Source organism: Dendrobates tinctorius, unplaced genomic scaffold, assembly GCF_039654945.1.
Source record: "Dendrobates tinctorius isolate UK_male_01 unplaced genomic scaffold, ASM3965494v1 ptg000174l, whole genome shotgun sequence".
Classification (NCBI taxonomy): Eukaryota; Metazoa; Chordata; class Amphibia; order Anura; family Dendrobatidae; genus Dendrobates; species Dendrobates tinctorius.
Genome location: NW_027361841.1, coordinates 15,408,553 through 15,432,083, shown reverse-complemented (window position 1 = coordinate 15,432,083; position 23,531 = coordinate 15,408,553). Strand labels below are relative to the sequence as shown.

Here is a 23,531-nt window from a genome sequence, read left to right as displayed (position 1 = left end):
ACAGCGTGTGCACATACCCTTATATAGACAGGTATGGGCCTTTACAAATCAAGTCTTATTAGTTTAATTAAACACAGCTGGACTCCAATGAAAAAGGACAACCATCTCAAGGAGGATCACAAGGGAATGGACAGCATGTGACTTAAATAAGAGTGTCTGAGCAAAGGGTCTGAATACTTACTGTATGACCATGTGATATTTCAGTTTTTCTTTTTAATCCTTTTACCCCCAAGGGTAGTTTGCATGTTAATGACCGGGCCAATTTTTACAATTCTAACCACTGTCCCTTTATGAGGTAATAACTCAGGAAAGCTTCCATGGATCCCAGTGATTCTAACACTGTTTTCTCGTGACATATTGTACTTCATGATAGTGGTAAAATTTCTTTGTTATGACTTGCGTTTATTTGTGAAAAAAACAGAAATTTGGCAAAATTTTTGAAAATTTTGCAATTTTCCAACTTTGAATTTTCATACCCTTAAATCACAGAGATATGTAATCTAAAATATTTAAAAAGTAACATTTCCCACATGTTTACTTTACATCAGCACAACTTTGGGCCAAAATTTTTTTTGTTAGGAAGTTATAAGAGTTAAAATTTAAACAGCAGTTTCTCATTTTTACATCATTTTTTTTTAGGAAATCAATTTGAGGGGTCTTTATTATAGAAAATACCCAAAAGTGACACCATTCTAAAAACTGGACCCCTGAAGGTGCTCAAAACCACGTTCAAGAAGTTTATTAACCCTTCAGGTGCTTCACAGGAATTTTTGAAATGCTTAAAATAAATGAACATTAAACTTTTTTTCACAAAAAATTTACTTCAGATCCAATTGTTTTTAAGGTTACCAAGGGTAACAGGAGAAATTGGACTGCAAAAGTTGTTGTGCAATTTCTCCTGAGTATGCTGATACCCCATATATGCAGATAAACCACGGTTTGGGCGCATGGCAGAGCTCAGAAGGGAAGGAGCACCGTTTGACTTTTCAATGCAAAATTGGCTGGAATTGAGATCGGACGCCATGTCTCGTTTGGACAGCCACTGATGTGCTTAAACAGTGGAAACCCCCACAAGTTACATCATTTTGGAAACTAGACCCCCTAAGGAACTTATCTAGATGTGTGGTGAGCACATTGAACCCCCAAGTGCTTCACAGAAGTTTATAATGTAGAGTCATATTTTTTCCACAAAAATTATCTTTTCGCCCCCAATGTTTTATTTTCCCAAGGGTAGCAGAAGAAATTGGACCCCATAAGCTATTGTGCAAATTGTCCTGAGTACGCTGATACCCCATATGTGGGGGTAAACCACTGTTTGGGCGCATGACAGAGATCAGAAGGGAAGGAGCGCCAGATTTTACTGTTATGGTTTGCAGGTGCCATGACCCACTGGGAGAGCCCATGTGGCTGTACAGTACTACTTAGCCATGGGGAGAGACTCGGGAGAAACGGAGCGCTATTTTTCTATTCAAGTGAATGGGTCTGTGCACCTGTCAGTGTGTTTCTATGGACCGTGTGTCGGTGGCAAAACACGCTGACATGTCAGTTTTTTAATTTCAGCACGGGCCATAAAACCTCCCGCACATGTGCATACACATAACACACATTGATGTCATCTAATTTATAGTCACATGCGTATTAACTGGGAAATGCAGCTGACTACGCATGTGTGCTAATTTACATATGTTGAATCTTGTGTCACATCCGGAAAAACGTGACACAGGAAGCTCCTGAAAGCAGAGAGAGGTCAGTAATATGTAATGTCCTTTCCTTTTTTTCATATATAAACATTTTTTTTTAAAAAATAGCGTGGGCTAACCCCTTTATTTGTTAACCAGCCAGAGGGAAGCAGACTACTGGGGCTGGTATTTCAGGCTGGTAAGGATCCAATATCTATGAACCTTACTAGGCTGCAGCAGTCTGCTTACCTTGGATGGCTAGCAAAAATAGTGGGATCCCCTCCAAAAAAAATGCTAACCCCAACACACCCCTAACCATAATCTTAACCCTAATTCCATCCCTAACCATAATTCCAACCCTAACCCTAATTCTATCCTTAACCCTAAATCCAACCCTAACCCTTACCATAATTCCACCCTAACCCTAATTCCAACCCTAACCCTAATTCCACCCTAACCCTAATTCCAACCCTAACCCTAATTCCAACCCTAACCCTAATAGAAAAATAAAAATATTTTCTTTATTTTATTATTTGTGCCTACCTATGGGAGTGATAAAGGGGGGGGTTTATTTACTTTTTATTTTATTTTGATCACAGCGAGAGTTTATCACAGTGATCAAAATGAATGAATGGAATCTGCAGCGGCAGATTCCGATGGGCGCACTGCGCATGCGCCCGCCATTTTCCAAGATGGCGGTGCCCATGATCCGGGACCACGGGTCACCGGGAGCGACAGCGGCACTCAGAAAGTACCGGGGGGTGAGAGGGGAGGTGATCAGAAGCTGGGGGGTGCGGAGGGAAGGCGGGGAGCAGATGATGACAGCGGCGGCAGCGGCAGCCGGTGTGGGGGGGTCACATTAGTGTCTTCAGCCATGTCCGATGCTACTGCAGCATCGGCCATGGCTGGTTTGTAATATTTCATCAATCAGAGCGATCATAGCCACGTGGGGGCGAAGCCACGCCCCCTGTGGTGAAGTACAATGCCTCCTGTATCTGCGGGTCGGGTGACCTTTCATTGATTCCAGTCACCCAACCCGCAGGGGGGCTTTAAAGTCATGACACAGCATATGCGTCATTGGTCGGATTGGCACCGACTTTCATGACGCATATGCTGTGTCACTGGTTGGGAAGGGGTTAAATGATTTATAAAACATATCTGTTTCAAAAATTTATTTTTTACATAACATTACATAAACAGTATACTGTATAAACATAACCAAAAAATTTGAACATGAATAATTCTGGTCCTGAAGAATTATGTCCATTATGTCCATGGCTGTGGAGTTGGTAAACCAAACCTCCGACTCCTCAATTAGCATGAGACATACTCCGACTACAACTCCGACTCCACCAATATGTTCACCGACTACAACTACATGACTCCCACTCTGACTCCAGAGCCCTGATAAGCTCTCCTGTTAAACAGAACCTGTCACCCCCCAGGGCCTTTTTAAGAGCCACCTTCAGCAGCACCAAGGCTGCATTCTGTGAAGGTGGCTGTTATGTTTCTTATCCCTAGGAACGCTGAAATAAAGGCTTTTATAAAATCCCCGCCATACCTCTATTGTGCCAGGGAGGTATGTTTTCTCCCCCTGTGTTAACCGTCTTGCCACCGTCCATCATCATCTCTCTCTTGCCTCTGTGCACCGCCTCCTCTGCTCCTAGTTACATGCCCAGCACCTGCGCTCTGTAAACATTTCTCGGGCATGCGCCGTGCACGCTGGCCGGGAACTTACATCAGGTCATGATGTAATGATATCATGCCTGCATGGAGTGGAGGCCACAGATCCCGCCCAGCAGTGTGTTATGATGTATTCACACTGCGGCTGGGAATCTGGCGCCTGTGCAGCGAGGATCTCTGTGCCTGTCCCCATCTCCCTCCTCCTCTTTCCTCCACCATAATACGTCAGCACTCGGCAGAAGCTCACTAAGATTCTACCGAGTGCTGAAGCATTGTAGCAAAGAATGTAGCTACAAACAGGAAATCACTTTGTTTTTCCTTCCCAGAAGGCAACTTTCAATTAGCTTTATTTCAAGTTGTAAGGTTCAGTCAGGACCGTAGTCGTGGCCGAGGACTTCGGGGCAATGGAGTCTTGGCCTCCTCTCACATAGACATGACAGTTTTCTGTCAGCATACCTGTCGATTTCTCCAGCTCAACCTCAGAGCTTTCTGTTGTGCGCTGCATATTCTCCTCAGACGATGTGGAACAAACAGAGTCACAGTCCTGTTCAATACTTGAACAATCAACTTTACTGTTTCCTTTACACAGCGCATACATTCACTCCAGCATCAGCATCAGGGTTGGCAATGGACATTTTCTCCTCTGTCCCTGTCTTTCCCTCTCCCACTAAGCTCGCTTCTGGGCTGGGCCGGGCTCTCCGGTCTTTCAGCATCAACTCTGGTCAGTCTTACTCCAGTAGGGGACCCTCTTAACCGTTTAGTACTACACTTTCCCTATCTATATAACAGTGTCCAATGTTAAATACATATAACAGATACAATAAATAGACATTTACATGGCATGTACAACAAACACGAATAACGTTAAAGGGAGAGGGTACATAACTTCCGACATTAAATATATACATATATATATACACGTATATATCTGTACACTTATGGACACTCCTTTGTGTCCTTTACAAAGTGATAAAAAAACACTGGCAATGAAAAACGCATCAAAAACGCATGCGGAAAAAACGCATCAAAAACGCAAGTAAAAATGCAGGTGACCTGCCAGTGACCTATGATGCAGATTTGGTGCTGAATTCACGTGCGTCAAATCCTGATCATGGAAATATACCCTTATCCGGAGCCTGAAAGAGGTCACTTCTATAAAATGATTAAAGATGATTTCTCAGTAAAAAGACAGCTGATTTGAGACACACAGGGATGACTTTGTTTAGCATTTTATAGCCTGTATGGCCATATTAATATGTTAGATAGGTCAAATGTGGTGACAGATTCCCTTTAACTATTCACAATAACAGTAATTTTGATCAGGGATGCCCAAACTTTTAAATGCCACTGTATGTAATAGAAAAAATTACCTGTACCGTGAGGTGAGCAAGCAATAATTTATTTATATGCAAAGTCAAAAGAAAATTCCCCATAATCCAGAAACTTAAATACAACTACCTATAAAGTGTGTGCATCATACATACCATTATGGATATGTGGCTTTAATCAGGAGCTGCTGCGGTTTTGACGCTGTGTATTTATGCAGCATCAAGCCCGCAGAAGCCAGTTGTTACAGCATAGTGAATGGGATTGCTAGAAATTTCATGTTCAGTTGGATCAGAACATGTAGTTTGCACAATTTTTTTAGCTGGTTAAAAAACTGATATGAACTGCATCTGTATTTTTTGACATTTAAGTCTATAGGAAATGGATAATAACAAATGGTTGTTTATGTAAATCACTAACGGAACAATTTTTCAAGCATTGCGCATGCCCAGAAAACTACAGGTGTCCAGAGACACCTCTGGTAAAAGCAAGTCTGTCACAAGCCGAACAAAATTTATGCAAAACGGAAACCAAAGTGCGCATCTTTTTCTGCTCCATTTTTGATGTATTCAGTTTTTTTTAATATTGGATCTGATACAAGCAAAAGCACCCAACAGATACTTTGCCAATCAATGTATTTTTTTCTTGGTAACATCCATTGCTGATATTAGATCTAAAAGAACATTTGTATACCAGGAATCTTGATTATTTATGAGCCCGATAATTTGTTTATCTGATGTTCTTTCACGTCTGGTCTTCACTTGAGATGCAGCCAGAGAATGTTTTTTGTTGGACATGATGTAATACACAAATTAGGATTATAATGAATGCATCCAATGCACATGTTAGTGACATCATTTTGGCTCAAGATGACAGCTATTTGTAGTTTAAGAACACAGGATTTCCAATACTAATATTCCAAGATCTGATGTGTACTCGTAGAACCCCTGTTTTTATCTCATTTCCAAAAACACATCCTCTTAAGGTTTCCTCCAGGATGATAAACATGGCAGGAATGTAAAACACAGGGGAAAAGATGAAGGCAGATGAGGTAAATGAGAAACCTTAAAAGTGATAAGCGCACTGTGGGTGGGTTTGATGTTCAGATGTGGTTAGTCGTGATCTTAGTAGGAGCTGAAGTTTGTTGCCCACTCCATGCTTGTAGACTTCCTGAACATGTCCCGTAACTATAGAAATCTGTTCTGAAAATCCATTCATCTTATGTTTGTATTCTTTTTTCTGTCTATTTATTCTATTGTTTCCTACAATAAGCAGTAATCTGGACTCAGAACACTGGCTAGAAGCCAGGACTTGTTGGACATACAAATTGAATCACAGGTACTGTGGTCAAAATGGCTTTATTCTGATCCGTTTTGACACACATAATTTCATTTGGGTCTTACTCTCTGGCCTGCTACCAGTTTGAGTGAGTTAAAGTCATCCTTAATTTGAATGTGTGGATGGGCATATTTAAGGCTTATTTCACATAGAACTCTAATAAGGAACACATAGAAATCTTATGAGACTAGTTTGTGGACAGGTACCGTGGAACAACAGAACTAAGTATGAACAAGCACTTTGAACATATGGTGCCCTATGATGCCTAAAAATGTGACATCAGGGGTGTGTTTTGGGTTACCATCAAAACCCAATGTGCACAGGAGTAGTTGGAGCCAGATTCTAGGGAAGGAGGAAGCATAGCCCAGTGCTTGAGCCGGGACAGGTGTTAAATTAAAAAGTGTTACATAAGGTGACATAAATAGGCCTCAATCCCACAAAATATATACATTGGCGATTTGCTAGACAAAACTGAGGGCACATGCATATTTTCCCATCTAGAACAGACAGCAAGCAGTGTTTTGATGGTTAAATTCATTTTACAAGTGTACAGGTTTCAATCTGCATAATATGTTATAGATGGGAAAAAACTTGGTGAGTCATCAATATGTTTCATAGTGAACCAAAACATTACATTGTAGGCATTCCTTACAAAGGCAGGGTACCTGGTATTTGAAGTAGTAAGAAACAAGAGTATTTCATATTCTTTACTGTGTAAGGATTTGCAGTGCTGCAAGGAATTTTTTTTTTACATAAAAATATCAAGGTTTCATTCTGTGCTATAGCTTATCACTGTTTAAGCATTTGCTAAATTCCAGAGAGAAAATTTAATTATGTTCGATAATTTTCTGTTTTCCACACTTTAAAGTTGCTTGGATTTTAAAGCCAAAAGAACAGACATAAATTTGGAAATCTCTGTGACTGTATCTACATAGGAGATGTCAATAAAAAAAACTAAGGCCCCGATTCATTGACCGAGTTTGGGCCTAATTCATCCAAGAGGTGCATGCCATGTGATCAATTATGTGGTTTTTACAAGTTCCGTGTGCCTCCAGCAGAAATGTTTTCCAGTAATGTACTCATTGGACATGGAACAGAAGTCAGGAGTACATTTCTGGAGTACGTTATGCTACTAAATTAGCGTAACTTTTCATGATTTTGATGGGCAGGCTTGGCCTTGCCCTGTGGTGGTCCATTTTCCACCCATAATGAATAGCTGGGATTGGCGTGAAAATGCCAAAAGTGGCAACATTTATGCTCAAGATATGCAAAAATTTATGACTTATTAAGGTGTTTACACCAAAATTTTGGCTTAAATATTTTAATGAATCGGCCCCAGAAATGATATAACATTTCTAGCTCATGTCATGGCTGGTTGGTAAAATAAAACATCAAGCTTTTTTTTCTTTTTTACATTTACCAGTATGCATCTTATTGTTAATTTATATTTATAAAACAAGTTAAAATATGAATCACAAAAGGATGTTTACTCCATAATGCTACTGCTTGTGTTGATGAATTATTGTAATTTTGTAAACTGCTCCAAAAGTAATGCAAGGTGCTATGTGGTACAGAAACAGGTACAGGTTACAGTAATTGTGGACAGGGTAGACAGGAAAGTTGCACCATTTCACAGCTTTCTCCCAAAAATCCTCATTTTTGATAGACATCAACCTCCTTAAGAATAATTTGTCAGTACGCAAAGGGTAACATGCTTTAAGGGAACCTGTCACCTCATTTTGCAGCTATAAGATGCGGCCACTACCTTTCGGGGCTTATCTACAGCATTCTATAATGCTGTAGATAAGCTCCAGGTCTGACCTGAAAGAGAAGAAAAACAAGTTTTACTATACTCACCCATGGCGGTCCGGCCCGATGGGTGTCGCAGGTCCTGGGTCCAGCGCCTCCCATCTTCATGTGATGTCGTCATCCTGCTTTGTGCCGCACTCCTGTGCAGGCATACTGATCTGCCCTGTTGAGTGCAGGCCAAAGTACTGCAGTTGCGCAGGCGCTGGGCCTCTCTGACCTGTATTTGAGTACGTGTGTGTATGTGAGTATGTGTGTGTGTATGTATATGTGTGTGTATGTGAGTACGTGTGTGTATATGTGAGTACGTGTGTGAGTACGTGTGTGTGAGTACATGTGTGTGTATGTGAGTACATGTGAGTACGTGTGTGAGAGTACGTGTGTGTATGTGAGTACGTGTGTGTATGTGAGAACATGTGTGTGTGTGTGTGTGTGTGAGTACATGTGTATGTGAGTACGTGTGTATGAGTACGTGTGTATGTGAGTCGTGTATGCATGTGAGTAGGTGTGTGTGTATGAGTACGTGTGTATGTATGTGTGTGTGAGTACGCATGTATGTGTGTGTGAGTACATGTGTGTGTACGTGTGTGTGTGCATGTGTACGTACGTGTGTACGTACATGTGTATGAATACGTGTGTGTGTACGTACATTGTGTGTGGCATGTGTGTGTGTGTGTGTACATTGTGGGAAGGCAGCGGTGGGTCCGACGGCGTGGGTGTGTGTGTAAGTACATAGTGGGAAGGCAGCGGCGGGATAGGCGGGGAGGTCCGGCAGCGTGGCCAGCAGCGGTGGGTCCAGCGGCGGCAGCGTGGGGTTCAGCGGCGGCTGGGGTCCTGGAGGCAGCCAGCCGGCAGGAAAGACCGCGGCTTGCGGCCTGTGCTGAGATGGAGTGTGGCGCCACCAGAGGGTGCCCGCACCCCATCTTCAGCACAGGCCTCAAGCCACGGTCTTTCCTGCCGGCTGTGACGGAGGTGAGTGGGCAGGCAGCGGTGGGTCCGGCGGCAGCAGGTCCAGCAGCGGCGGCGGGGGGGGGGGGGTCCGGCAGCGTCGTGCTGGTGGTACTGTGGAAGGGCCTGGTACCACCAGTGGATGCCATATTGGAATACCCATCACTTGGGTGATCCAATATGGCGGTCGGCGTACTTCCGGTAGCAGTGCATTGTGGAAGCGACACAAGCGCAGGAAGTGAGTGACAGAGTTTATTGGTAATTATATATTAGATGGGGAGAGCATAAAAAATGCTTGCAGATGTTGTTCCTTGGTGGGATTTGAATCCAGGACCCCAGCGCTGCAAGGCTGCAGTGCTAACCACTGAGCCACCATGCCGCCCAAATTGAGATAAATCGATATTATAGGTGATTTTATAACTTGAGCCTTATTCTGCTTAAATCTGTGTTGAAACTGATAGAAGCAAAAAACAAAGTGTAGCTGTGGTTTCAGGAGAACTTGCAGAATGTCTTTGTCTACCTCTAGCTCCCCTCTCATCCCTCCTCCATAGAATTTTATGAGCAGCAACTGTCATCTTCTATCTCTTTGAAAGTTTGTATTCAAAGAAGACAGATTTTACCAGTGAACTGAGAGTTAGAGATCAGTCCATTAGAAGGAAGCAGATTTCTCTTGTAAGATATATTACAGTTTCTTATCATTTATACTACTGATTTAGTGCTAAGAAATAAAATAAATGTTACTCTTTAAGAATAAAACTTTTCAGGAAAAAAATATACAGTGTAATTCAATATAACTATATTTTATTTAGACTAGCAGTGAAAAGCATTATTAAATTACTAAATTCTAAATGTACTGTAAACACATTCATATTCACCGTAGAAACAGTTTCATCATGACAATGGTTATACATTTCCATTCTGTAGTAAATGTATGTACAATATGTGCAGACAGACATCACAGACTAACAGACAAAATGTTAAGTACCCAATGTATGCCAATTAGGAAGGAAACTCATATTAGCCAAACCAGACTCCCATCTGTAGCCCAATATTTTCTCTCAGTGCCTCAGAGTTTTTGTCCCTTGTCAATACTGAGCCAGGGTACTGGTGTGCTGAATGAGAAATTACCCACCTTGAAACTAAAATGTAACCAACAGCATAATACTTGGTAGGTACAGCTATAGATGTTACACAATATGAAACCTAAATCTATGTACATTATATTAAAAGGCCATAAAACAGACACATTAAATAGCATGAATGTGAGCAATTATATTACAACAGCAAAGTAAATGGTGAAAATAAAGAAACTAAATGACTGACGACATATTGTCTCTGCACAGAAAAAGTCAGTGGGGAATAAGAAAGATCATCAAATTGAGGCTTACAGTATACGAGCTTATTTCACATGTGCACAGCACATATACACGAATATCAAGGTATGTATGGAAGCCACCTCTCTTTATACGATCTGATACTGTAGATTGGTGCAAAGCAAAATACAAATTACAGCAATTCTTGTTAATGTCGGAGGCCATACACGGAACTGTGACACCGGTACGGTATGTGGTATGCTTGTAGTTTCCCCTACATGTAATGATACAGTGGTAAAAGTTGTGACTTTGCAATACGATTGGATAGCAACATTGAGGTGTACCATATATTATTTTTTTCTGAAAGCTAGAAAAAGTGGACTCAATTTTCTAACAGTGAATTACTAACATTGGGATAAGACGGGGTAGCCGGAATAAATATCTTGGTGAACTGTAGTTATTGAATATACAGATGTAGCTGATGTTAAACTAAGACACAAGAAAGATGATAACGCAGAAAGTCAACACAACAAAGCCATTGAATTGGTATAGTTAGGTGTCACGTTAAGGCGCTATACATATTAGGCTAGGTGTTGTTCTGTCGACAGCCATTTTGGTTGTCTCTTCTGTACACATGACCACTGGTTTGGCCGAGCGCGCCTGTGTTCTCAATGAGAAAGCTGCCAGTAGAGATCTCTCTGATTGGCTTATCTCCAAGAGAACAAAGTGATTGACAGTCCAAAATCAGACGCGCTTGATTGATATCTTTCCAAACAATCAGTTGGCCAGTGCTTTCATATACATTAAAGTTTTGTCCAAACATGTCGATATTGGGGGCTTTAAACTCTTTGGCACCAGCATTTTTCGGCATCGTTACATCTTTGTCATTTAAAGGACGTTTACATCTGAATATCGACATACATTTAAATATGTTTGTTGATGAGAATTAACACCACTGGCACAGTAATAAGTCTACCATTTACATGAATAGCAATTTTACCTAGTAACTTATAGAAGAGCCTCACAAAGCATTAGTTATCAAGCAGACCAATTCTGATACTTTGCAGACATTTATATTAGTAGATATTATCTATAATAATAAATGCCCTAAGCAACTTCCGGTTGTAACAACTTCCGTCCAGTTGTAACCGGTGACGTCACCGCACACCTCTTTCCATGTTAACCCTCAACACACACACTCCACTCACCTTTCACCATCTCCACTCACGTCCACTCACTCTTTCACTCCACATACGACCCTTTCTCTCACTCCGTCTCTCATACTCACGCCGTCATCGCCGCTGATCCACGATCCCCGACATCATCTTCCGCCGGCGCCATCCTGGATCCAGACGTCCTCCACGCCGGCGACATGTTCTTGCGGCGACGCCATTTTGGATCGGCGAAATCCCGCGATAGTCAAGATGGCGTCGCCGCAAGAACATGTCGCCCGCGAGGACGACGTCGGGATCCAAAATGGCGTCGGCGAAAACTCGCGAGATTTCGCCGACGCCATTTTGGATCCCGACGTCGTCCACGCCGGCGACATGTTCTTCCGGCGACGCCATCTTGACTATCGCGGGATTTCACGATACTCAAGATGGCGTCGCCGCAAGAACATGTCGCCGGCGTGGACAACGTCTGGATCCAGGATGGCGCCGGCGGAAGATGTCGGGGATCGTGGAGCAGCGGCGATGACGGCGTGAGTATGAGAGACGGAGTGAGAGAAGGGGTCATATGTGGAGTGAAAGAGTGAGTGGAGATGGTGAAAGGTGAGAGGAGTGTGTGTTGAGGAGTGTGTGTGTTGAGGGTTAACATGGCAAGAGGTGTGATGCTATCGCATCCTCCCGATGCGATAGCATCGGGCCATAATCTAGTATTATAAGAATAGGGTCCAGTTTACTGATTTATCATCTCTACTAGCAATTCCTTCGGACCAGAAATTGGAGTACGGTATTTGCTTTGTCCAAACAAGATGACAACTTTCTAATGTTATATACCACATACATGTCATATGCAGTTTGTTACCATATATGCCAGTTAATGTATAAAAGGTATTGTGGCACTTCCTGAGGGTATACTAAGCACAATGGTCCATGGATAAAAAAAAAATCAGATCTAGTCCCTGAAAATGCCACACTAATAAAGACTAAGGTGCAAGATTATATGTTGCTCTTGTACTAAAATGTAGGTGATTTATCAGAATTGTTATTAAACATAGACACAGAGTTAGTAAAAAAATACTCAAGTGAAGCGTACTTGTCTAAATCAATTTACTTAAAATAAGACTGTAGGTTTGATATTGAATGGAAGGCATTTTGGAGAGAAGAATGGGGTAAGCCACTGGTTGCTCCAGGTAAATATGGCTTTTTTCCACCATAAATTTGTCTAATACTGGTGACACAAACTACAGCTAGAGTATATTACTCCAATAAATAACAGTTAGGCTATGTGCACACGCTGCGGATTGGTATGCGGATTTTTCCGCGCGGATTTTGCAAAATCCGCAGGTAAAACCGCAGGTCAAAAGACCTGCGGTTTATCTGCGGATTAGCCTGCGGGTTTGCCCTGCGGTTTATAACCTCACAATGGAGGAGATGGCAAACTGCAGCGGAATCCGCAGAAAAGAATGACATGTCAATTCTTTCTGCGGATTAGAAACCACAGCAAAAACCGCACGGAAAATTCCGCACTGTTTGCACTGCGGTTTCCATTTTCCATAGGATATAATGGTACTGTATAACGCAGCACATTCTGCTGCGGACCCGCAGGGCCAAATCCGCTGCGAATCCTCAGCAGAATCTGCAGTGTGTGCACACATCCTAAAACACGCAGTATATTTGTGGATTTTGATCACATAAATGATATTTTGATATTTTTGAGTGACCATATTCAACAGATATGACTGTCCACGAATGATATCTACACGAGAATTGGCCTCGGCAATTGCAGATATTTATGATCCCCTATTCATAAAGTGAAGCCATCTCAAGAAAATCACCTATTGTTTAAATCAAGCTATTGTGTTACATGTATTTCTAATCAAAAAATTGTTAAAGTTTTTTCCATATCATAATCTTTATAAAAAAAAATTAATAATCTTGCAATTTTCACACAGCTGATCTCAAAGGATACCTCAATCACAATAGGTGATGTCACAGCTGTCCCTGCTACTCTGTCTTCACAATGACTTTTTTACAAGCTCATGAGGCATACAAAAGATAGGCTCAGAATCTGATTATTGTGACTATGTACATGTGTTGTTTCCTGAGACTACAGGATGTTTGAGTCTAAAAATCCTCAATGGCCAGTGTGAAAATTGCAAGATTTTTTTAAACATTTTTAATACAGATTGTAATATGTAAAAAATTAACATGTTGCTAAAATGACAATTTCCCTTTAAATGGTCTTTCCTCAGAGCCTCAATCTATAAATGACTTGCGTCTCTCCACAGTTGTGTTAATCATGGCTATCCTAGGGGTTGCTCTCTGGAAGAGGGGGTTTGGGTGTTGTCTGACTGCCTTTAGTTAAAAGAAAAAAAGGGGTTTGGTACCGTGGTAGCCAGTTGAAAAAATAATGCTCTCAGTGTGAAAAAAGATTGCCTTTACATCCGGACTAACCGGATTGTATCTATTGCTACAAGGGAAGCAGCAAAAGGTAAAGTGCTCACTTTAAGGACATGCCTTTAAGGCAATGTGCACACATAGTTTGAGGTGCTGCGGATCTTTCTGCTGGATTTGTAAAAATCTGCAGGTAAATTCTTAGGTCAAAAGAACTGCGGTTTACCTGCGGATTAGCCTGCGGTTTAGCCCTGCAGTTTCACATCTCTACAATGGAGAAGGTGTGAAACCGCTGCGGATTCCGCACAAAGAATTGACATGCTGCAGATTTGAACCCGCAGCAAATCTGCGCGGAAAAATCCGCAGCATGTGCACTGCGTTTTTCAGTTTACCATTGAAAACAATGGTACTGTACAACACACCTAAATCTGCTGCGGACCCGCAGAGCCTGAAACGCTGCGGATCCGCAGCAGAATCCGCACCGTGTGCACACAGCCTAAGGGTTTTGTCATGAAAAAAAAATCAAGGATCAGTATCAGACAGGATAAATAATTCAGCTTCATTTACATGACCATATACTAATATGAAAGAAAATAGCAGTTAATACAAACATGACATTTGGATAATCTCATCTGTTTTCAGAGCTTCGTATATTAGGTCAGTATTGTTCTTAACAGCCATATTATTTCATTGCCTTTTTATCCATATTTTCATTTGTACATTACATATATTAAGCCTTATTTCTTCCCAAATTGCAAGATACAAATATGGTTCAAATGCAGACATAATATGGAAGTACTGTATGATCAGGATCCATTTACTTCCATGAGGATAATGCAAACTGTTTCAATATGAAGTGAATTACTATGGGCTAATACTAGTTCTGTAGTTGAAATATAGAACTAATAGATGTTGATATGTGAATGGGCCTTAAAGTGGTAGAAGCAAATGATCAGATCTAAGTTACCGTAAAATGGTACTCTGTAAGCAAAATTAAAATGTAATGTTTATTTTTATGTTAGAATAACTAAGTTCCAATGTACAGTCTTAAATGTGTTAAAAAACTGCAAAATATAAAAATAACATAAATTTTGATTTTCACAGATTAGTCACGCGACATCTTTACACTTTACCTTACTGATTTGCTGTTTGATTTAAACAATGTACTAAAATAACATTATTAAATTGGATTTCTCCAGCGGACGGCAATTTGAGCTTCAGACCCTTGAATAATGATAATAATTAAAAAAAAACACATAAAAAACAGGATTTTGAAAAAGCTCTCTAACCATTATGTTTATAGAAATGCATATTTTCCCTTTTAAATACCAAACATATAGGACTTCATTTATCAAAACTGGCTAAGACAAAAGTTGTATTTGTTGCCCATAGCAACCAATCACAGCTCAGTTTTCATCTTTCCAGTGCAGTTTAAAAAATGTAAGCTAAGCTCTGATTGGTTGCTATGGACAACAAAGATAGTTTTTCTTTTTGCTAGTTTTGATGAATGAAGCTCCAAATGTTTTAAAACAGACTTACATTTCCTTTGAAAAACTGGCCTATTAGAATATCATAACAATCCTCACCACTTTCTTCTCTTTCAAACCACCTTCATCCTTTTCCAACCATGATTTATATTACTTCCATGTTTCTTTCTCATCAAGATATATACAACGTACGACTTAAACGCTCCATTGCTTTAGCTCACCAAGAGTTATCTATATGATTCCATGATACTGTTAAAGAGAACCTGTCATCAGGGTTATATATATATTAAAGGCATTGCCATAATAGCGCTGGTATACCGATTTATTATAAACTTTCAGTGAGGAAATTCATAGCCTGTTTTTCATAAAATCATCATTATAAACTTTGGTCTGTGTGCACCAGAGTGTATCTGTGTGTCGGGACTGCGTGTAGACTCTTTGGCCCTACCATGGGCCCTCTGATGTTTATCTACTTCCTTACTCAAATTCCAAGCTGGCGCTGTCCTAGTCACGGGCAGCACCTGCGCAGATTGATCTCTTGATAGGTTTCAATAAAATGGCACATGCGCTGATTGGGACCTTGCTCGTCATTTAATTCTGCTGGCATGGAATTTAAATAAGGAAGAAGAGAGACAGAAGAGGGACCATGGCAGAGCCGAAGACCCTACCCACAGTACTGCCCCAACCAAAAACTTGAATTGATGATTTTTATAAAAACCAGACTATGGATTTCTTCAACGAACGTATATATTGAATCAGTATACTGGTGCCATTATGACAATGCCTTTAGTTTAATATGAATGACCCTGATGACAAGTTCTCTGTGGATTCATCTCTCTTCTGTAACATAATGTATTAAGACACTTTGCTGGATCACTCCTTTACATTTTATATGTTCAACATTTCTACAGTATAAATAGACTCTGGACCAATGGGGAGTGTTAGCTACAACATGAAGCTTCATTTGTTATGTTCATTTTAATTACTGTCTGAAAAATAAAATCTAATAAATAAGGGTTAATAAAACCAAATTTGACTTATGTACACTAACACATAAACAAAAAACCAAGTCTAAGTGAAGGCATCTACCACCAACCGGTTCAATATTGGCGGAATACGCTAAATTACTTGGGCATTTAGTTGATGTTCCAAAAGCAGGATTTCAGTATCATAAGTTCACTTGAAGGTATGGTTATATAACCAAATGGGTTTGAATTTCATTTTTTTCTCCTTATTGTTCACACCTAGGTGGCTGGTAACACAACCCATAGCTGTAAATAGAGGAGTAGCCAATTCTTAAGACCCAGGCAATTGATTTCTCCGATTCCTGCTTTTCCTGGTATTCATAATGAGTTTTAATTTACTATATTCACCTTTGTGTTTTGGTATTTCTAACGCTGGGCTCTTTTTCTGCCTACTCTCTTTGCAGTATTGGTTAATTATTTGCATCTCGGAGTGACTGAATGATCCAGTAAGGTCCTTGGGATGAAACTGCAGTCCACTCAACGTGCTGGCCCAGATCCACTGAGATTTATCAGTCATGAAGGTCACAAGTTCTGAATCCAAGATTTTTAAATTGATTTTGGCAATTGTTTGCTTGAAAGCGTTCTCAGTTGCTATGCAGTGATACAATCCTTGGTCAGTGTCCTGAATGGATCGAATAAGCAGTCCTTGACCAGTAGAAATGATCCGTTCATTCAGCTTCACCTGTGAAAGGATTAAAGCTGATGTCAGAAAAATATGTAGGTGTGTAAACCAAACGTATAGTATTACAAAGCAGAGGCTAACATTTCAAATATGCACCAATTCTCTATTATTGCTAAGTTATTTTGCACACATTTATTTAAGACTTGAAAAGTTCTTTCTTTTAAAAAAAATTCTGAAAAAATAATTGGCTTTCAAAGCGTAAAGGAACAGTTTTGGGTAAAAATGTATCTTACATGGAACTTGACAGCATATACATGCTGCCCGATCCACAGGCCGCAAGTATCAGATGCTGGCTGCAAGAGTTCAAATGCTGCGGGGTTTCAGAGAAAGTCATAGCTTATTAGGCAAGTTGCCAGAGATTGCATGCATTGGGAGAGACCTATCACTCAAGGGGAGAAGGCGTAGAGAACTCGCCGGGAAACGTACTGCCCAAATAGTCTTCTGGCGGTTATTAACCTATGTTCTTTTCTGAAATCTCATAGTGTTTCAGAGTCAAACATACCTGGCTGAGATCATGCAGGCTGTATCCGATACAAGCTGCCCGTGCATCACTGGCATTTATCACCTGTCAAGTTTCCTTTAAAATCTTCTCTAATTCCACAAAACATCTAAGGCTGGTTTCACATTAGCGCTTTTTAAGCGCACGCACGGCCGGGGGTAGCTCCGCCCCCCAAGCCAGCTCTCTGCCCGGCGTGCCGGCCCCTTGCTTGTAGCGCCGCCTCCTAGCGCACAGCGGCGCCTGCGATCGGCGCACCCTATCTTTAGCATAGGGTGCGCAGATCGTGCGCAGGCTGTGCGCTAGTTGCGCTTTGACCTGCGCTGCGCACTTTTGACGGTGCGCCGTGCGCGCCAAAATCAAACTTTTCGGATTTCGGGGTGCTCGGCGCACCGTCAAAAGTGCGCAGCGCAGGTCAAAGCGCAACTAGCGCACGGCCTGCGCACGATCTGTGCACCCTATGCTAAAGATAGGGTGCGCCGATCGCAGGCGCCGCTGTGCGCCAGGAGGCGGCGCTACAAGCAAGGGGCGGGCACACCGGGCAGAGAGCCGGCTCGGGGGCGGAGCTACCCCCGGCCGTGCGTGCGCTTAAAAAGCGCTAATGTGAAACCAGCCTTATTCTGACCTCAAAAAATGTGATGTTTTGAAGGTAAGCTAAACAAATATCTACATATTAATAGAGAAACCATTTACCGTATACATAGAGAGATTTGTGAACGTATGAGTACCAAAACAGATAAATTATTTCTTTCCAAATAATAAATGGGTGTGGTGGGTTCCTGGACCTCTGTACTGCTAGTCACTTTACTTTCCTTAATTGGTATCTGTTGTGTATTTTCTCTTGTGGTAGCTTTAAACTTTTTACTGTTCTCACATCATCTATAGTCATCTTACTGTCAGTTTGTACTATGTCTACAACTGTGTTTATATTATGTTCCGATATGCCATCTTTTAGTCCACCGTGATTCGTATGGTTCTTAGATACAGCTGTAGGAATTCATAAGGACTCCCGCAGAAATTCAGCTTTGTATTATGCAGACCTTTTAAAGTCCATTTTAGTGCATTATATACAGCTCTGGCACAGTTTTATAAAAATCAGCTTCTCTACATGTCTGACAGCCAATCCATTCCAGCGTGAGTTGAATTCCAACCAGAGTACACCTAATGTGCTTCTGATTAGGTAATCACCTGAACCAAATCTTATTTAACAAAGGAAAGTATAAAAAACCCTGCTGTGGTGTTCACAATCCAGTTGCAATAGGACAAGCTGGATGGCAAAACAAGTGCTAGTAATATCCCAAAAGTAATAGGAATGAAAAAATAACTTTTGACCATGCCAAAAGAGCTGAAAAGAAAAGTCTTGAGTGAGGAAAAGGGCTCAATTCTGGCTTTACTAGCAGAGGGATACAGTGACCGTCATGTTGCCTCCATCCTTAAAATTTCTAAGACCGGCAGAGGGCTAAATCAACTCTCCTTTGACCGGGATGATCGTCATCTTATTCGAATGACACTCAGCAACCGCAGAATGACATCAAGCGACCTACAAAAGGAATGGTAAATGGCAGCTGGGGTGAAGTGCACAGTAAGAACAGTTCGTAACAGGCTCCTAGAGGCAGGGCTCAAGTCACGTAAAGCTAGAAAAAAGCCTTTCATGAATGAGAAGCAAAGGAGAGCCAGGCCGAAGTTTGCTAAAGACCATAAGGATTGGACCATAGAGGACCGGAGTAAGGTAATCTCTGATGAGTATAATTTTCAGCTTTGCCCAACACCTTGTCGTCTAATGGTTTGACGGAGACCTGGAGAGGCATGTTTTGCACCCACTGTGAAATTTGGTGGAGGATCTCTTGTAATAGGACAAGCTGGATGGCAAAACAAGTGCTAGTAATATCCCAAAAGTAATAAGAATGAAAAAATAACTTTTAATCATGCCAAAGGAGTTGAAAAGAAAACTCGAGTGAGGAAAAGAAGGGCTCAATTCTGGCTTTACTAGCAGAGGGATACAGTGAACGCCATATTCCCTCCATCCTTAAAATTTCTAAGATGGCAGTCCATTACAACAAGGTCAAGCAGCAGACATTGGGGACAACAAAGCTACACACCGGCAGAGGAAGAAAACGACTCTCCACTGACCGGGATGACCGTCATCTTATACGAATGTCACTCAGCAACCGCAGGATGACATCAAGTGACCTATGAAAGGAATGGCAAATGGCAGCTGGGGTGATGTGCACGGCAAGCACAGTCAAGCTCCTAGAGGCAGGGCTCAAGTTAAAGCTAGAAAAAAGCCTTTCATCAATGAGAAGCAAAAGAGAGCCAGGCTGAAGTATGCCAAAGACCATAAGGATTGGACCATAGAGAACTGGAGTAAGGTAATCTTCTCTGATGAGTCTAATTTTCAGCTTTGCCCAACACATGGTCGTCTAATGATTAGACGGATACCTGGAGAGGCGTACAAGCCACAGTGTCTTGCATCCACTGTGAAATTTGGTGAAGGATCTGTGATGATCTGGGGATGCTTCATCAAGGATGGCATTTCGCAGGTTAATCTTTGTGAAGGACGTATGAATCAAGCCTCAAACAAGTTATCCTGGAAAAACAATTGATTCCTTCGGCTCAGGCAATGTTCCCCAAATCTGAGGACTGTTTTTTCCAGCAGGACAATGCGCCATGCCAAACAGCTAGGTCAATCAATGTGTGGATGAAGGACCACCACATCAAATCCCTGTCATGGCCAGCCCAATCTCCAGACCTGAACCCCATTGAAAACCTCTGGAATGTAATCAAGAGGAAGATGGATAATCACAAGCCATCAAAGAAGAACTGCTTAAATTTTTGTACCAGGAGTGGCATAAGGTTACCCAAAAGCAGTATGAAAGACTGGTGGAAAGCGTGCCAAGATGAACGAAAGCTGTGATTAAAAATCATCTTTATTCCACAAAATATTGATTTCTGAACTATTCCTGAATATTATATATATATATATATATATCTATCGTATGTAACAAATGTGTTTTACTACCATATTGGCTAAACCATTATCTCGTTACAATATTTAACAGATCTGAATTGAGTATTATATTGCATTATACAATTGCCCAGGATTACCCACCTTTTCTGTATTTGTACTGCCCTGTTTTACATATTCATGATTTTGATATCATTCTTTTAATGAACTATAATAAAGATGTTTTAGCCCTTTCTAAAAAGCCTCATCTCTTTAAGTGTTCATTTATGATATGCTTTTTTGTAAAATAATTTAATATTGAGGATACTGGTGTATTTACAAATGTAAAACACAAAATATTTGTTTCACAAGCTGTACATTGGAAATGAGCATACAGTATGTGGTAATGGAAAATACAATGCAGTTACAATATAAGGTGGCTGACATAAGTGTAGTCTCCTAGCATTAACCATAAATGTACTTAGGTTTATTAGATGTGTTTCTGTCTGATCCATATAAAGGCTCTATTGTGTGTAGGAAAGCACTAACATCATCAGCTTCATCATGGATTACATCTGGTTCTGAAAAATTCTTATTTGTATGTACACTCCAAAGATCGCAAGATACTTAGGTTTGTTTTACAGTGAAAAATATGTCCAAGTAACATTTGTTTCTTGGCAATCAGAAGCCTAATTTCCAGACAGTGATGCTGGTATTGTCTAGAAGGAAAGCACAGCTGGCGATCTGCTCAGGCTGAAAGGTTAACAGTTCCAAATTGTAAAGAATCACTGACATCCACACAAGAGGAACCACTTTCCTGGGAAGAGAAAAATTAAAGAGTTGAACAATTCCTTGGCTTGTTAAGTGTAGAGGTCCCATTCTCTACTAAAACGTTCATCCCAAATAAAAAGCCTGATTACATAGCCTTGAATCATGAGGATAAAACCTCTGCCCCTGTTTGTAAACTTTATATGGTAAATTCATGCTAACAAGAACCAAAAACATATTGCTGTATTACAAAAGAGACAATACTTGTGACTTCTTGTTATCTTCAGTATGCTGATCTCTGGTATTTGCTACCATTTATGTAACATTATTTCATCTCCGTAGCTACAGATGAGCCAGTTTCTGTATATAACCTAATATGACATCTTTGCAAATTGTGCAGAAGCACGTAAAGATTTAAAGTGATTGTCCCATGAAATGTGTTGTTCGAAACTCAATAGAACATGTGAAAAGAAGTGTATTTGCAATATACATCCAGTAACATCAGTGTGCGGTTTTATATATAAAGTAAATTTTCATCCATAATGGTGTCCCATGCCGTTTCACTTGTGGCAGGAATATTGGCTCACTTTCTGTAGTGGATGCATATGTTCAGTAGCCTCCCTGTTTCCCTGTCCCTGCACCGTGATGCATAGTGATCTGACAGTGAAGCGTCCGCCTGCATACTATTTGGTAATGGGAGGAGAAAAGAAGCCTGGCAATAGCTGTAACAAAGGGAATAAGATAGATAGATAGATAGATATATGTGTAAAAAATAGGAACAGCACAAAATACCTTAAAGAAGTGCACGCTTCTCCAGACACTTCAATGTCCTTAGATAATAGCAAAAAAAGAAAAAAGCAGCACCAAAATAATAGTGGCGTGAACTTTTTAATAGCCTAATTGGCGTGACGACGTTTCGGAGATGGCAGTCTTTTCTTATGCCTTAAGAAAGGATTGCCATATCCGAAACGTCGCCACGCCACTAGGCTATTAAAAAGTTCACATCACTATTATTTTGGTGCTGATTTTTTCTTTTTTTTTTTTTTTGCTAGATAGATAGATAATTGGACTTTATTTATTAGTAGTATTGGTTAGACTGCATACAAGAATACAAGGGGAACTGCCACCTTGGATCTAATCCTTATAAACAGGGAGGAAATGGTTGAGGAGGTAAAAGTAGCTGGGACCCTAGGAGGTAGCGACCATGCTATTTTAGAATTTTGGATAACTAGAGGAGGAAGACCTGTGAAGACTCAGACGTCAAGGTTAGATTTCAGAAAGGCAGATTTTAAGGGACTCAGAAAGAGAATTGGAGGGATCCAATGGCTGGATATCCTTAAAGACAAAAATGTACAGGAAGGATGGGAAATCTTGAAAAATGAAATTCTGAAATCACAATTGTTAACAATTCCGAAAAGAGGGAAGAATAGGAAGCATTTAAGGAAACCTGGATGGATGAACAAAGAACTTAAGCACATGCTAAAAAGGAAGAAAAAAATGTTTATAAAATGGAAAGAGGGAGGCATATCTAAAGAAGAATATAATGCTGTCTGCAGAACCTGCAGGGCACAAATCAGATTATCTAGAGCTGACAATGAATTGAGGCTTGCAAGAGACGTCAAAAGCAATAATAAAGGATTTTGGGGATATGTCAAAAGTAAAAGAAAAGTCCAAGATACTATAGGATTTTTACAGGATGAAAATGATGAAATGTTAAGCCAGGATGTTGAGAATGACGAACTTTTAAATTCCTATTTTGCATCTGTTTTCTCTCAGAAAGGAAATGTAACATCAACTGTTCTTCACTGTCCTATTAAGGGAATAGAAGAATCCAGGATATATATATAAACAGAAAGATGGTGAGGAAACACTTAGCTAACCTATATGAATTCAAGTCTCCAGGTCCAGATGAATTACACCCCAGAGTGCTGAAGGAGATAGCAGAAGAAATTTTTGAACCCCTCTCCATAATCTTTGAAAATTCTTGGAGAACAGGAGAAGTCCCAGAAGACTGGAGAAAAGCAAATGTTGTTTCTATCTTCAAAAAGGGGAAGAAGGTGGACCCAGGCAACTATAGGCCCGTGAGTCTGACTTCTATACCAGGAAAGATCTTTGAACAAATTATTAAACAACATATATGTAAGTACCTACATAAGAATGAAGTGATTAAACGTAGTCAGCATGAGTTTGTAACTAATAAGTCATGTCAGACTAACTTAATTTTCTTCTATGACAGAATCACTGTGGATCAGGGAGATGCTGTAGATATAGTATATCTTGACTTCAGCAAAGCATTTGACAAAGTATCTCACACAATCTTTATTGAAAAAATGACTAAGTATGGAATGGACAAGGCAACTGTTAGGTGGATTCATAACTGGCTTAGTGATCGGACCCAAAAAGTGGTCGTAAATGGCTGCACATCCAGTTGGAAGAATGTCTCAAGTGGGGTACCACAGGGCCCTGTATTGTTCAA

At 40.7% G+C, this 23,531-nt stretch overlaps 1 protein-coding gene across 1 annotated transcript in view; it reads right to left on the bottom strand.

The window, feature by feature from the left end:
* Nucleotides 1–14,646: 14,646 nt before the first annotated feature.
* Nucleotides 14,647–23,531, bottom strand: part of SEMA3C (semaphorin 3C) — a 194,125-nt gene continuing 185,240 nt past the window's right edge. The window contains exon 18 of the mRNA XM_073551322.1: nucleotides 14,647–16,847. Within this exon, the coding sequence (XP_073407423.1) occupies nucleotides 16,437–16,847 (411 nt within the window). The 3' untranslated portion in view covers nucleotides 14,647–16,436. The remainder of the gene's footprint in view (nucleotides 16,848–23,531) is intronic.